Source organism: Dendropsophus ebraccatus, chromosome 6 (assembly GCF_027789765.1).
Source record: "Dendropsophus ebraccatus isolate aDenEbr1 chromosome 6, aDenEbr1.pat, whole genome shotgun sequence".
NCBI lineage: Eukaryota > Metazoa > Chordata > Amphibia > Anura > Hylidae > Dendropsophus > Dendropsophus ebraccatus.
In genome coordinates, this window is record NC_091459.1 from 103,559,133 (window position 1) to 103,575,920 (window position 16,788).

Genomic DNA, 16,788 nt, shown 5'->3' on the forward strand with positions numbered 1-16,788 from the left:
TTATGCTTGCATATTGTATGCAGGGAAGGTCGCTGCTACCTGCCAAAGTATCACAGCAGAACTCTATTAGTTACACAAATAGTATTCAATATTATGCCAAGAACTTTACACTTCTAGCAACCTGCTGGCACCAGGAACATCAGGCTCCTAGAGTGAACTGTCATATGTCATATGTAAATCATGGATGATTCAGTAGGAAGAGTGTCATGTCTGCGCATTCCTAAAATGATATGTTAAGTCTACATAAATCATCAATGCAGATCCAGAGTAAGGTGGAAGGATCAACGTTTAAAGAGGATCTATCATAGAAATACAAGCTCCGGTAATATAAAGGTTTATACCCTATACCCCTGATTCCAGAAATCCTGGCAGTAGGTATGAACGCTGGCACTGTAACAATATCCAGACCTTAGAGCACAAGTTATGGGCATGAAACAGCTTACACCTAGTCATGGAAATCCAAGCCTTATATTTAGTATAGATGTAAGAGATTACAAATGGATACCTATTTATGTGTCACAGGGTACTATGCTTTTTAGAAACACAACATAGCATGTACAGTAGGGCTGGGCGATATGGCCTAAAATTTATATCACAATATAATTTGATGCATGCACGATATAACGATATATCAATTTTTTTGTGTGTGTATACAAATTACAACACTTTAAGAATTTTTTAAGATGTGTATTGTATAACAGATCTTTTTCCAAACAATGTAAAGATTAACTGTTAGTAAAACACAAAATTGTTTAAAATAAAGTGCCAGTTATCAGCCCCCCTTGTGCCAGTCATCAGCCTTTCCCTGTGCCATCAGCCCCTCCTTGTGCCAGTTATCAGCCCCTCCTTGTGCCAGTTATCAGCCTTCCCCTGTGCCATCAGCCCCCCCTTGCCAGTCATCAGCCCCCCTTGCCAGTCATCCCAGTCATCAGCCCCCCTTGCCAGTCATCAGCCTTCCCCTGTGCCAGTTATCAGTCCACCCCTCTGCTACTTACCTTTCCTGCAGGGCTGGCTGATGGAGTCCGCAAGGCGAGACGGGCCGCGTCTTCTTCCCAGCATGCACTGGGAGAGACCTGACGTCACACGCATCGTCAGCTAGCTCGCTGACGATGCGTGAACGGAAGGCCCTGCAGCGCGGTACCACGAAGCGGTAAGTGAGAAGCTTATTCACTAACGCTCCGTGGGCATGTATCGCGATATGACGATATGACGAAAATCTATATCGTCATCCGAATTGATGACGATATTTTTGCATATCGTTCATATCGCCCAGCCCTAATGTACAGTACACAGGATATCTGGAACATAGGTGTTACAATTATTACTTTTAGTTGTTGATATAGTTGTGTTTTATTTTAAGGTATACTTTGTGTTAAAGGGGCCGGGTTACATACTCGCAGCGGAATGAAAATTCTGCTGTGGATATGTAACCCCATTGAAGTGACAGTACCAGGATTCACAGTGGATTTCGCTGCAAACTCGCAGCTTGAAATCTGCTGAGAATCCGGTACGTTTGAAGCTACCCTAAGGCTGGAAGCATGAAACTGTTGAAAACTGCTACTGCAGTTTTTGAGCAAAAAACAGAAGTGGATCCAACAGGAAAGAGAAGTACCAGTCCTCCTTTTATATTTCCTATCCCATCTGAATCCACTTCTGTCTTTGGCGCAAAAACTGCAGGGGCAAATATCCAAGAACTGCACTGTGTTTCCAGCCTAATATTGATGGCCTATCCTTATGATATATATATATATATATATATATATATATATATATATATATATATACATACATATCTGTCCTAGAAAACCCATTTAACGTAATAAAATATATAGCCTAAAAGCAGTGAATTCAAGGCCTAAAATGTATACAAAATGTCCCTGGGACCCTACTAACTCTAATAAGTGGGCCTTTCCTCAGGCCAGAACCTATTTAGTTCATGGCTATGTTCACAAAATGTTAAAATGATGTCCGCTTTTATTGGACGGACGACATTTAACTGCAAATGACTGTTATTGTTTATATGATAACGGCTACTGTTCTAAAATAACATCTGTTACTTTCCGGTTCGATAAAAACATGATTCATTACAACGATGTGTGAACATAGCCTAAAGCTGTAAATGCTGACCATAAGATATACTTTTTATCACTTTGTAACAGCAGGTGAAAACAAATAATGGCATATATCACATCAGGTTAAGTGTGTCTGATATTAGTGAGCGGGTGCAAGGAGCATCAAAAGGTTAAAAAAAAAAAAATTTACATTTACTGCTATAAAAGAATCAATGGCCTCCACAAGGCCAGTAATACATACCCAGCTGGATCCCAGCATTCCAGTAAGGTACAGGGTTAAAATTACTGGAGTCTATCCTGTAAGCCGATGGATAGATTCTGGTAAGCTGTTTCTGGTTGTACAGCATGAACTGTTCTGACTTCTGCTGAACAACTTGATGAGCTCTTGTCTCACTGAATGACAGAACATTTCCCGTGGACCCTGTAATAAGACAAAAAATCAGGTCATTTCTTTTGTGGAGACAGATGCTTTTTTCTCCTTTTCTTTAAGGAACATTTTTATTTTACAGGAAGAGAAATAACAATGGACAGCGTCAGAGAGAAACCTGCAATAGATACATGCACAGACACGGGTGGCAATATGGCACCAGTATAGACCAGTCAGTCCATATAAAAAGGCAGAGCAGCTGTCATGTGCAGGAAAAGGTGCAAAGATATCAAAGTCAGGGACGATATCTAAGAGGACATAAACAGCATGGTGGCCATTTTATGAGGTGCCCATATGTGGGTTGCCAACCAAGTACCACAAACATGTGGCCAAACATGATTGTTCATGGTAGAGGGTTAACATATTAACAAACAGGACACATCCAGGCTTCTATGGTGGGGTATTTAGGCACATCATTCCCAATAGAAAATGTTGTCTTCAAATGGAGCCATTTCCTAGTATTGGTCTTTTACCTTTACAGCAGAAGAAAACACTTCTATATAAACAGGGGCACCGCTATAGGGAATGGTTGCACCGGAGCTCAGCAGCCCAACAGTTTTTTCAGTTTTTTTTCAGGCAAAGAGAAACAGAAAAGGCTGTCTGTATGTGCACGTATAGGTCAGAGAGGTATATATTACAGGCATATTAGGATTCATAGGGGCCCCATAGCAAGAAACTGTATGGGGCCCCAATGAATTCTGTAGGCCCCCAGCCGTCCCCCCCATTCACATACTTTCATGACCTGATGGACAGCACAGTCCTGTGGTGTTCCGTTCTCTCAGACCACTGATACCTCAATGATGTCACTAGTGTGATAGGAAGCTGGGAGAATGTAACGACGAGGGACTGTGCCAGCCGCCGGGTCATGCGAGTATGTGCACAGCAGGGGGAGGGCTCTTGTGGCTGGAGGTGGAATGCTGCCACAAGAGAGACTGGCAGGGCAAGGAGCCCTGCTAGTGGGTGCTTTGAGCCATAGCCAATATGCAGGCAGACCACATTTCCTCAGAGATCCCAGGGCTCTGCTGCAGGGGCCCCATAGCAGTTGAGTGGTCAGCCTCCATGGTAGCTACGCCCCTGAATTCATACTGCATGTGTTCACTAGTGTTTTATTGGATTTATTTGTATTCCACTATGGATAACCAGTCTCAGTAACCTGTGAATACATGACACTTATTATATTTTTCTGGTGAAGGGAGGTTATGGGACATGAAAGAACGCCTACACCAGAATAGCGTAGGAATAGATGGGTTTTCATCATTGCTTTTGTTGAATATAAAGAATATATGATCACAATTCCCTGCTAGTATTCAGTGTTACTTGACAATATTTAGAAATGTTCTTTTTTGCATTGTGCTTCTCTACCCAGGATACAGTAAATGCGCGTAGATATGTTCTGTAGAAGCCTTTCAAGTGACTGCGCAGATGAAATGAAAACAAGCATTTGTGTTGCTTAAAGAGATAAGCCTCATTGTTTGGATCTGTGTCAGCAAAACATGCAATTATGATAAAAGCTCAAATCGCCGACCACAACAACGGCAAAGCTTCTTCTACTTCCATTGAGAAGATTTTAAATCAATCTACACAAATGTAAATATAATGATGAAATGGGAGCAGCCAATTTTAATATGGGAGAATGCATAGATAAGCAGCGCTAACCGTTCTAGCTCAGCTAACTAAAGGATAATTATATACATGGAACAAAACTGCTGGAGCAGACATATGGAATATTTGATACTAAATAGATATATGCACTGTTAAAAAAAATAAAGAAACACTTAACACAATATAACTCCAAGTAAGGGTGGGTTCACACTTCAGCAAGTTCGCTGCGGATGCCTTCACTGTCACTTTAAATGAGATTCCATACTCGTAGCTGGATTGTTGTGCAAATGGAATAGAAAACAGGTGGGAATTATTGGCAATTAGCAAGACACACTCAATAAAGGAGCGGTTCTGCAAGTGGGGACAGACTGCTACTCAGTACCTATGCTTTCTGGCTGATGTTTTGGTCACTTTTGGTGCTTTCACACTTGTGGTAGCATGAGATGGACTCAACAACCCACACAAGTGGCTCAGGTAGTGCAGGTCATCCAGGATGGCAGGGGCATCAATACCTCTGTCTTTGTGCAAGGAGGAACAGGAGGAGTACTGCCAGAGCTCTGCAAAATAACCTCCCCCAGGCCACAAATGTGCATGGGTCTGCAAAACTGTTAGAAACCGACTCCATAAGGATCGTATGAGGCCCCAACGTCCACAGATGGGGGTTGCGCTTGCCACTAGCGCACTGTGCTCTTCACAGATAAACAGCAGGTTCACCTGAGCACATGTGACAGATGTGAGAGTCTGGAGACGCCGTGGAGAGTAGTCTGCTAACTGCAACATCCTGCAGCATCACGTTTGGCAGTGGGTCAGTAATGGTGTGGGGTGGCATTTCTTTGGAGGGCCGCACAGCCCTCCATGCGCTCACCAGAGGTAACCTGACTACCAATAGGTACAGAGATGAGATCCCCAGACCCCTTGTGAGACCACATGCTGGTGCGGTTGGCCCTGGGTTCCTCCTAATGCAGGACAATGCTAAACCTCATGTGGCTGGAGTGTGTCAGCAGTTCCTACAAGATGAAGGCATTGAAGCTATGGACTGGCCGCCCTGCTATATCTCCCATCTGCCCCATACACATGAATGTTCAGCACAAACAAAGATTCCTGTGTTCTCTATGGGGAAAAAGGAAGTTAAGGCCCTATCACACGGACCAATTATCGGCCGTATTCAGCCAATATCGGACTATAATCGTCCTGTGTAATAGAACACAACAATCAGCCAACATGAACGATGTCAGCTGATCGTTGTAGTTGTTTGTCTTTCAACATGTTGAAAGACAAACAACACATATATCAGCGATCTGCTGCCGTCGGTCCGTGAAATAGGAGCGGCAGCACCGGACTGCTGCTATAAGCTATGGGCTGCCCGGACGATCTAGCAATCACCCGGGCAGCCCTCCTGGCTCTCACCCACATTGAGCGGGGAACAAGGAGCAAAGGAGCGTTGACAGCGCTCGTTTGCTCCTTACAGTCGCCCCGTGTAATAGGGGCTCAAGACACAGCCAGACAACTTTGGCAACGGCTTATCTCTAAGAACAATGGGGCCAAGCAGTGAAATTCCATCACACCTCACCCTTTTCTCCACCGACATCATATGTCGGTGGAGACTTGGTTCAGCAGACATCAGTATAAAGTGTATGGGGATCTTAAGGTATAAGGTCTCACTGCCTACACAAGAGAAGAGAGAAACTCTGCACACAGTATAAACAGAATATAATTATAATGTAAGCCACAGTTTTGCTTTAATTCTCTGGTGCATGACAAAACTGGTGCTAAAATAAATGAGTGATAAATGTCTAATTTTAAAACTTCTGCAAGCAAAAAAAAAATACTGGTTTAAGTTGGAAGCGATAGCTTTATACCAGCCTTGTGGTTAGACAGGAGGGAAACATTATTCCTATCATTAAAGCAGAATTATCATTAAAAATAACAAAAGCTTATCTCACGGTGCAGAGCTTACACAATTACGAGCCACTACTGTGAAACAGCCGCTGCTCTAGCAAAATGTCAATTTTACTCTCTTTCAGCAGCGTTGAGATAAACAGACGCTCTTCTTCAACCATTTTAATAAACATTTACCAAAACAGAATCTCCCATTCATTTAATTCATAGACTTCAGTCAGATCTCAGAATTTTTAATGGTGGTGTTAAAAACTAATTGTAACAATTATTTGCTTTTTGCTTGTTTTCTTCCTAAATCTGTGTTTAAAGTGTCATTGTCGTTTGCAAAAACTTTTGAGATGTCATAGAGACGTGTCAAATATTTTTAACTGTCCGGGTCTGAGTGTTCAGACCCGTAGCAATCGTGAGAACAAACCATGCTAAGCGCGATCCTCTCCCAGCTATGTGATTGTCGGGCTCCAAATGATTGCCTATGTAAGTCTATGGAGCCTGAATAAAATCATGTGATACAGAGTGTTGAACAGACGTGCTGCAGCGCAGTCCTCCCCCAGCTCCTTCTTGCAATCGGTACGGGTCTGAACACTCAGACCCTGACCAATCAAACTTTTGACATTTGACAACAGTGGCACTTTAAATATTAATATGGGCCTTAACTTCAGCATGTCTTTCTGTCCTTATGAGGGGGATGCCAGCTTGTGGGCTGGGGTAGGGCCACTACCTGTCCCATGTTGACACGGCCTGATAGTTTCACCTGGTTTGATGGAGGTGGGCTATGTTGCTAGGTGAGTACTAAACTGTGACAGCTGCATGCAGGCAAAACCACATACAGGCAAAACTTGCACATACTGGACAACTACTGCAAATGGAGACATTGCTAACTTCGTATGGCGATTAGCCATAGCATGCCGGCATAATTTTGCCTCCATGTGGCTGTCACAATGTAGCTGTAATCCACCAAAGACTATAGAAAATTACAAGGTGTACCGTAAAACGGCCAACAATTTTTACTGTTTTTTTTTTTAATATCCATGGCCATGTCAGTCTAAATAAATGTAAAGAATGTTACATTTTAACATGTTGGCCCTCATTTCTCAGGGGATATAGCCCTATAGGCCTTGCTAGAGGACTTTGGCTGCTCCTTTTTCCCTTCTCCTGCCTGGCATGTTAACAATTTAAGGGGCAAGAAAAAGCTGTCAGAGAAATAGCTATCTAACATGTGTAGCAACTTAAAAGTGACTGTACCACCAGGCCCAGGCTGAAGCACTGGAGGCGTGCCGACCCACCCTTAGTGGGAGGAAACCCTAGCCCCTCTATGATAGGGTTCCATTGATTCTAATGGAGTCACGTCATGGAGGGGCTGGGGTTTCTTCCCACTTAGGGTGGGTCGGCCCGCCTCCGAAGCTTCAGCCTGGGCCTGGTGGTACAGTCACTTTAAGTGGTATTAAATGATGTCTTACCATCATCCATTATGTCCTGTGCAGCCACAGAATTGGTGTACACAACAAGGTCTGAAAGTGCACGGCACAATTTCATAGTCTTTCTCCGACGGCCCAACCTGCAAAATTACAAATGTAAAAAGAAAAAAATAAGTAAGCAGGACTCAATAAAATAAATGGCAAAGCATGCTAAATCTGTTTCCATCTTAACCTGCCTAGCTCCTCTATACCATGTTAATGTAACACAATGATAGATATTACATGTTTAACACAACAGATCAAATATCTCTTTTAACTTACATTTTGCTAATTTTTAACCATCAAGAATCCACCATCGATAAAGAAAGCAGATTTTTTTTAAGATGATGGCAGTCTTCCTGAGCTAATAGCTGAGAAGGCAACCACTGAAACGCATCCTATCTGTTGTACTCTCTTGTGATGCAATAAACTACACTGCTCTGACCTATCTGCGAGCGCTGGGACTGGTTTATCATCTAGTACATAGGTGTTAAACTGTGACCCTCAAGCTGTTGCAAAACTACAATTCCCATAATGCCCGGACAGCTAAAAGTTTGTCTTTGGCTGTTCAGACATGATGGGAATTGTAGTTTTGCAACAGCTGGAGGATCATCAGTTTAACACCTATGTACTAGATCATAAACCAGTCCCAGCGCTCGCATATAGGTCAGAGCAGTGTAGTTTATTGCATCACAAGAGAGTACAACAGATAGGATGCGTTTCAGTGAATGCTTTTCTCAGCTAATAGATCGCTCAGGAAGACTTACCCTGAAATATTAATAAGAAATATATAATCCTATTTGCTGTAATCTTTTGTAATGCAATAAACTACACTGCTCATACCTATATGTGAGTGTTGGGACTGACTTAGGATCCCCAATAAGAAAGACAGCCACAGGATTCTTATAATAATAGCTACATTAAACCCCTAGAATAATACCAGGCATTTTCTCCTCTTCAATATTAAAGAGACTCTGTCAGCAGGTTGATATTGTCCTATCTCAGGGTAGCATATCCTAGTGACAGAGAAGCTGATTCGGAGATATCCTCCCAAATAATAAGCACCGCACACTAGTCGTCTCCATACTTACACATACATGTAATACCCCAATATGTGTTATCACAAGTATACCAAAAAGAGAATGCAACAAACTAGGGCATGATTGTACATACGGAATGCCAGGGAGATTTTTGGTGTTTACAATAAAGAAATATGGTAAGAAATATGGTTAGAAGACAAACTTTAAAGCGACTCTGTACCGACAATCCTCTCTCTCCAAACCTCTTGTACCTAATCCTGCAACGCCACTCGGTCCCTCCTCCCCACCCTCTTCAACATTAGGAATGCCACTGGGTAGGATTTCTCCTAATCATCACTTGTCTGAACAGTGCACATGAGCCTTAAAGATCCAACACATGTGTAGTGTTCAGACAAGTGATGATAAGGAGAAATCCTGCCTGGGGGTTTTCCTAATAGTGAATAGGGCAGGTAAGGAGGGGCGGAGAGGCGGTGCAGGCCTAGGGCACAGACACTCTAGGCCATGCTAATTTGACGAAGGGCTGCAAGTTTAAAAGTTGTTTTATAGGACAATAACAGCATCACCTGCCGAACGGACCCCAGGATAGATCTTGGATTAAAAGTAGCTATTCGACGGTACAAGCGGTTTGGGAAAGGGGCATATTGTGGGTACAGAATCACTTTAATAATATTAACCTAATCCTGATTCCAAAGCTTGCATGGTAAAAAAACAAAACAAAAAAAGAACTGGCAAGTATCCTGGGGATATACTGTATATAGTACAGAAAGAGGATAATGATCACTCCACTAATCCTTGAATCTGATGGAACAGTACAATGATTCCCGCTGTCAGGTAGACCCATTATAGAGTGATATAGCCATCGCTCATGGTATCTACCTTGATACACGCAGGTTTCTCCAGATGTTACACAAATGGGATGGTTCACAAGGAGCCTGCTCTTAATTAATTTTTTCCCTGCAGAAAAGGAAAAATAAATGCACCAACTTTACTTCGCCCAAATAAAAGTTGGATTTTTGCTTTGCACACTTCGGCTCATTTTCATACAAAAGGGAAGAGAATTGTCCTGGGCTCTTCAAACGTGGAATATAGAATCCCATAAATTGATTAAAATGGGTGAGTGTGTCAACAGAAGTTCAATTCAGCTGGATGTAAATTATTCATTTTCTTGGCCAGGAGGGAACAAAGGAAGAAAGAGCTTTCTTTTTAAGTTTGGAAGTATAATTATGTGGGGCAGAAGAATACCTTGAATTAATTCAGCGCTAATGTGATGAACTGTAAGTGAAAATATATTGATGTGGTGTAATGGCAGAGGATAAATCACAGACTGTGCCGTTTAAAATCCCTTGGGCTAAGTAGAGGAAGCTCAAAGTCTGAGTTTGGGTTCAAACATAGTATTTTGGTTAGTATGTCTGCTTGGGTTGTTTTTTTTTACCAAAACCAGGAGTGGAACTTACAGAGAGAAATATTGTAATGTAAAGATTTGCAAAGACCCATTCCTGGTTTAGGTAAAAATACTAACCAAAATGAGTACCAAATGCAGACTAAAATATTCCTAAAAAAACAATAGTGCACACCCTGGTTTAAATTTAACAGATAAGATATGGCCAGTCACTCCTAAACCCTCTGAACTGAATACGTTGCATGACAGACATCATGAACTTAAAGGAGAGTTCCAAATGCCAAAACTTATACTTAAAGTGACACTGTCACCCTCTTTTTGTATTATGACTTCTCTACACAGGTGTAAAGGGTAAATCTTGCAGTTTTCACACCTTATTTTATATCATACAGTAGGTCATGTTGCTTGTTCCAGTAAAAAGTTGTCTTTTACCATCTGCGTAGTGCTGAAGTCGAGAAGCCCCGCCCAGGTAGCACAATGGTTCATAGACCCCCACCCCTCTGTGACATCATAGCAATCTAGGCCCCGTCCCCTCATCTGTCATGGGGATGGGCAGGTCTAAATGTCTAGGCCCCACCCCCTCTAGGTTGGCCCATACCAATGGCCTATATGTCAGTGACGTCATGGAGGGGGTGTAGCCTACGGTGATGTGTCCGATGATGTGGGGGGGCTAAGTGGCCCTGCGGCCATGAAGCCCCGCTCAGGTAACCCAATCTGCGGATAATAAAAGATCACTTTTTGATGGAAAGAAAGATTATATCAAATAAAGTATGAAAACTGCAAAATTACCCTGTGTAGAGAAGTCATAATGCAAAAAGGGGGTGACAGTGTCACTTAAAGTATGTTATTGCCCAACAAAAATTATACTAATTCTCAATATGCTCTAATTATGGGAAATGCAGATACTTCCTAAACTTGAAGTCTTCTATTCCTAGCAGAAATAGTGATGTCACGACCCATTGTCTAACATACAGAGGTGTAGGCTGTGCTGTGCGGCCGTGGAGAAGGGAGTGTGAAGCAGGGTAACCTTCAGTAACTGCCTTGGTGTCAGAGAGAGACCGCTGGGATGATGTGACATGTGAATCATCATCATTCTGGTGATGTCTCTCCCGTCCCTGCCCTGGAGCTATCATTATCTGTATTGTGTGGGCGGCTAGTAGACCGGGATAGATGACTGCTGGGGAATCTCCTCTCACCAGCGCTCCTCTCCTCCGTCAGACCTGTCAGCCCGGGCTCCGTCCCTGCTTCCCATGTAGCCACTGACTTCCTAAAGCTGTCAGGTGTCTGTATAGCAAGTTATAGCTTTAACATTGCAAACCTGACAGGAGACTACAGAGCTAGTGGTACTGGAGCAGCAGCACCCATTCTATAGTAAGTGGGTGCATATTTGTTATCCTATATTATATACAGCCGATAATTTATTTTTTTTGGAAAAGATGGGAAATCAATTGAGCACTTTGTAACGCAGAAAGCGTGACTATCTGACACATTTACAGTATGTGGCATTATATATAACTCGACAGCATACTTTCTTACCTGTAGTGAGTGTTTTCAATATCCTCTTCTCCACCAATCCATGCACAGGTAAGTAAGATGCCATAAGTAGCCTGGCTCCACCTACAGTAATCAGGAGGTAATGTATTCAATTGCCCTGCCTGCCCCATTCTTTTCCAATAGTTCTCAACAGCTAGAAAAGAGTTACAGCACAGTGCTTGCATATAACAGCAGTTTCCAGGAATACAGAAAGCAGAGCAGGACTGGTAGAAAATGATTGCTGAACATGCCAATTGGATTTTACTTTGTGCCATGCTGGTTTGCTGCAATGTAATCAATTCTCATTCTGTACCAGTCAAGAAAGATGAGGAGGATGAATGAGAAGGATAGGGATGTATTGTATGTATGTGGTTTGCAGTAGGCCTCGGGAAAGCAGGCAAATTATACTATATACATATAAGGATGGGACTAGTCTGTTGTAACAGGATGACACACAAATCTTTTTATGTTTTTTTTTCTATGGTAAAGAAAGCTACGTATCCCTAATAAAGGACAGAGTCTACATAAACAAAACCTTATTCAGGACAAAATTAACGGCAAATACAATGCCTTACTAAAGTATTCTCTATGCCCCTCCTCCTCTTGGTGTTTCCTGTTTTATTGCATTATGGTAGGGAAATTTAAGGACCAGACGAAACTCAGGCTAATCGGGTGCTTTGGTATGCTGGAGGTGGGACTACCACCCCCTGAGCACCGATCCGGCCTACCCCTGGCTGGCCTGCTCTGCTAATATTCATTAGGGGGGCGGATAGGTACTCTGGGGGTGATAGTCCCGCCCCCAGTTCTCCAAAGTACCCAATTAACCTGTAGATGTAACTACTAAATACATAGAAACGGCACTGAGAATGATGGTAAAAAAAATGTACCTGCGCCCTGTGCGCTAAAGGGAGATATTAGCAGATTAGATTCGTCTAACCTGGAGATAGTTTCCTGTTAAAGGGTTAAACAATATATATGTATATATATATGACCCCTAAATAATATCAAAGTGGTAGGTATGTTGCGTAAATCAAATGATACAAAACTCCAGCAAGCTATATTAATTTCAGGCTATAATGCAACACAACAACAAAAACACCTTAGGGGAGTAAATACTTTCACAAGGCATTGTAGAAAGCATAAGGATGAGTTTTATGTGAAAATGTATGAAAAATGCTGAGCTGTACAGACAGAAAAATTAAGTAGATAAAAATATTTTAACTACAAAATTTACATCTAAAATGTAAACATTTAAATCATACGTTAAGGAGCACTGCAAACCTCTTGGCTGCATTCAAACATCAGTGATATGCTTGTTGTATATCAGGGACTAAACTCTAAGGGCCCCCCTCCATCATAATACAGTTTGCTCCGAAGCAGCTAAAGCACTACGCTACTGAACTGACACAGCCACATCAGTTCAGCAGCATACTACTTTAGCCATTCCGGAGCGCAATATATTATGATGCAGGTTCTGTTAGAGATAAGAGTTCAATTCCACAGTTGTCCCTGCAATGAATGGATATGTAATCTATGTCAGAACCAGGGCTTATGCAGTCCTGCAGTTCTCTGCACAGAGCAGGGGCCATATCACCCAATGCTGATTCCAGTCAAGGTATTCAACATTTTGTAGCCAGTTTGTAATCATTTTGTAGCGTCAGGTGCTTCATCCTCTGTTCACAAAATATAGGGATCTTACTATCTGGTTGAATATCTGAACCTTTCCCTGAACATTCAAGTGGGTTTGAACTTTATTTCCAAAAGGGTATAAATGCTAAGGGGGTTGAGCCTGATTATTTCAGAAGGGCATTTAAAACATAAGCTCAGGGGACATTAATCTGAGTCTCAAGGGACTTGAATCTGATCCCGCCTACTTGGCTATAGAGGAAATGTGCAGATTTGCAGACAGGGGGCAGTAGGGCAGAAAAACAAACTAAACACTGTGCAGTAATCAGGGAACCAGACGCTACAAACTGACCACAGGTTCTCTTTAAACATTTTGGTGTTAAATACCACAGGACACCTTCAGAGGTCTTGGGGAGACTGTACCTTGATAAGTCAGAGTTGCTTTGTCATCACAAGAAGGAGTTACATATTATTAGGCAGTTAGTTTTAATGTTATGGCTGATTGGTGTATGCATAAAATGTAACATGTTTTTACCTTCTATTAATCCTTGCTATGTGCCGCAAATGTCAATACCTGAATGTGACCTGTGTGTAGATCAGTGAAAGACAAAGAAAAGACAGATACAAAGAGAGACATATTGGACAAGATGAAGGGGTTGGCTGCCAAACTGTGACTATTTTGTATGCATACCTGTGTCTGGATTGGTGTTGACAATAAAATGAATGCTGTATGAATATGCAATGGAGAAAGCCAAAGCTCCTACTTACCTCCACATTTATAATATTGAGGGTAACAAAGAAATGCAAATGTACATTTATGTGTTGGGTGCACAGCAAATTTAAGTACATGGTAAATACATGAAATAATTGCTGAATGTAAAGCTTTAATGTGCATCTTAACAATTATATTCTTTTTAAGTAAGATCTCCATACATAGCTCCAAATCTCCTGCTCCCTTTCGCACTGCCATATAGTTAAATGATACAATTCCATCTGCCTGCAGCCACCACTAGGGGGAGCTTTCTGTACTCAGCTGTATACTCTGCTGCCTTGAATCTCAATAATCTTTAGTAAGTAAAAAAATTTTTGTTAAGGTTTCCCACAAAGAAACCAATTCCAGGAGGTGGGGTTCTGTGTGTCCTCACTTCCCTTTAGTTTTGCACACAAGAGAGGCATGGTGAAAGATATACTTTATTTACTAGTATAAGTTTTAACTGATGGAGCTTAAAACTGAAATGCCCTTTCCACCTATTAATATGACATTCTGTATTCACAGCCCCACTATGTAAGGCTATTTCACAACTTCACACATTTACCTGTATAGTAAATGAAACCACAGCCCAAATCAATCAAAAGAGTCCAAGAGGGTATAATTTTGGCCTCTATGCTTACATTGAGGTTTTCGTTTATTTTAAAGTATAGAATAGAAAAGGCTCCTGAGGCATACCATATAGTAATATGCATTAAAAAAAATGTTAACCCCCGCAATTTTTTCTTCTTCTTCTTCTTTTTTTAACAGAATCTTCAAGAAGTGGACCCAACTGTAGACAGCTCCTGTGCTACTGTGAAGTTCTATGAAGTGAATACAGAGCAGGGTTCTAGCATGGGCCATTACACGGGCCATTTATTGGCTGATATCAGCCTGTATAATGGGACCATGAATCAGCTGATGAACAAGCAAACACTTGCTTGTTGGCCGACTGGGTCGCTTTGACCTGTCACAAAAATATTGTCTGTTTCCTGCACATATCCATATATGCTGGAAATGTGCGGCCAAAGTCTGTTTGCAGCAAGGGGCTACACAAATAATCCAGTGATTGTTCATACAACCCTCACTGCACGATTACCAAGCCATATAGTTATAAACTCTTTAAATAAGTGTTAATCTAGTAGACCAGCGCTCATTTATACAGCGGCTTGGATCATCTTAAAGGGCCCTTTGACATGGAGGGTCTTTTTCTTCTGGAGGAAAGCTAGGTTACATAAGTGTCCATAGACATACATCTTGTGTCTGTGGAGTGACATGAAGAACCAGGGGCGACAGAGGGGGGTTGGAACATAAAGTCATACTTACCCATTCCCCGGTGGAGCAGCGCCACCACCTCGATCTCAACCTCCAGTGTCTCCCGGCTCCAGTGTCAACACAAATCGGCAGGAAGTACCCACTTAGCCAGTCAATAACTGCAAAGACGTCCCGCCTCAGACACTGACTGGCTAAGAGGACATTTCTGAGCCAAGTCATCACATTGCGCGACCAGGAGCTACAGGAGTCCAGAGAGGGTCCGTAACCGGTGACGTTGTGCATCGGGGGTACAAGGAAGGGTAAGTATGACTTCTTATGACTTCTTTAAAGTTCTACTTTAAGAAGGAACAGAATCAATAAATTACTAAAATATAGAGATAAAATATATAGAGTCCATAAAAAATACTGTGAACTCTTTGCTGTGGGATCACAGAAGATGGCTATTTGGCTAAATAGTCTATCAACTGAATTAGGTCCAGTAATATTATTTATAAAAAAAAAAAAAAAAAACACTTTCCCCAACTTCTAGTGTGTTTGACCTTTCTCTTGTAGGATTTTTGCCTTTCTGGGAATCAACAAGGGTTAGGCCATACATAGAAGATTAGGAGGCTTCAGCTGAACTCATTTGTTTGACTGCCAAGGGTTCATTTACACAGAAAGATTATCTAACAGATTATCTGCCAAGGATTTGAAGCCAAAGCCAAAAACAGACTATAAACAGACATCAGGTCATAAAGGAAAGCCTAAGATTTCTCCTTTTTTCAAATCCATTCCTGGCTTTGGCTTCAAATCTTTGTCAGATAATCTCTCAGATAATCTTTCTATGTAAATGGCCCCTAACTCTTCCAGATCCCACTACTTGGCTAAATAATAAGTGATAACAATAGTTTGTGGATGGCTGCAGTACACACCGGACAACCATGGCATCACCACCATTTTATCTGGCCACAATGCAATGTTCTCAGGCTTGCACATAAAACATATTGGTGTTTCTTTTATTTTTTATCAGTAATGAATTCTACTTATCAGTCTGTATGGAGAAGTTTGTGGCAGCTTCTCAGTCGATTTTAAGGACATACACTTGCAAAAGCCCAAAAAAGCAAGATGATAACAGAATACACAGTGCTATGAAATGATAGCAAACTACACGCCATAGACTGAACACTTGCACAATGCAGATGTTTAAGTTCTTTCTATTTAATCTGATCAAATAGATTTTACTGCAAAACATATAAAATATGCTGTCTGTGCCGACATACTGTAGCCGCACTACACAAGAAGAATAGCACTGTAACTGTAGGGAGCATCACATCCTAGCACAGTGGGCTCTTAATAATTTACTCACCAGTGCATTGTGCTTCTACACAGCTGAGCGGGAGATCACATACTAGAATATCTAAGGTCAACAGTCTTAATGATGACTAATGAGACGCATACATTATTAAACGCATGTGCATGTAAGCCCTGTGGTAACAATGATCAGACTGACGTAAAGGATTCTGGAAATACTGCTACATGCTCTGACCTGTGCATCTGCCCCGATTCCCTTGGTGAATCTTCATCTTCATCTATGCTGCACGATTTTGATCTGGATTTTGAAGTTCTCTGCAAGAAACACAAAGAATACATATTCGCTCATTGGGTGCGTGATCCTTATTCTTTTCCGATATACTGCCAAAAACCAACATATAGGGTGGATTTGTGATCCAAAGA

The 16,788-nt window shown here is 41.8% G+C and overlaps 1 protein-coding gene across 1 annotated transcript in view; it reads right to left on the reverse strand.

The window, feature by feature from the left end:
- PLCH1 (phospholipase C eta 1) overlaps positions 1 to 16,788 on the reverse strand; it is a 230,968-nt gene that overhangs the window by 17,780 nt on the left and 196,400 nt on the right. The window contains exons 14-16 of the mRNA XM_069975469.1: positions 16,601 to 16,680; positions 7,458 to 7,555; positions 2,314 to 2,493 (exon numbers count right to left, since the gene is read on the reverse strand). Coding sequence (XP_069831570.1) covers positions 2,314 to 2,493; positions 7,458 to 7,555; positions 16,601 to 16,680 — 358 coding nt within the window. The remainder of the gene's footprint in view (positions 1 to 2,313; positions 2,494 to 7,457; positions 7,556 to 16,600; positions 16,681 to 16,788) is intronic.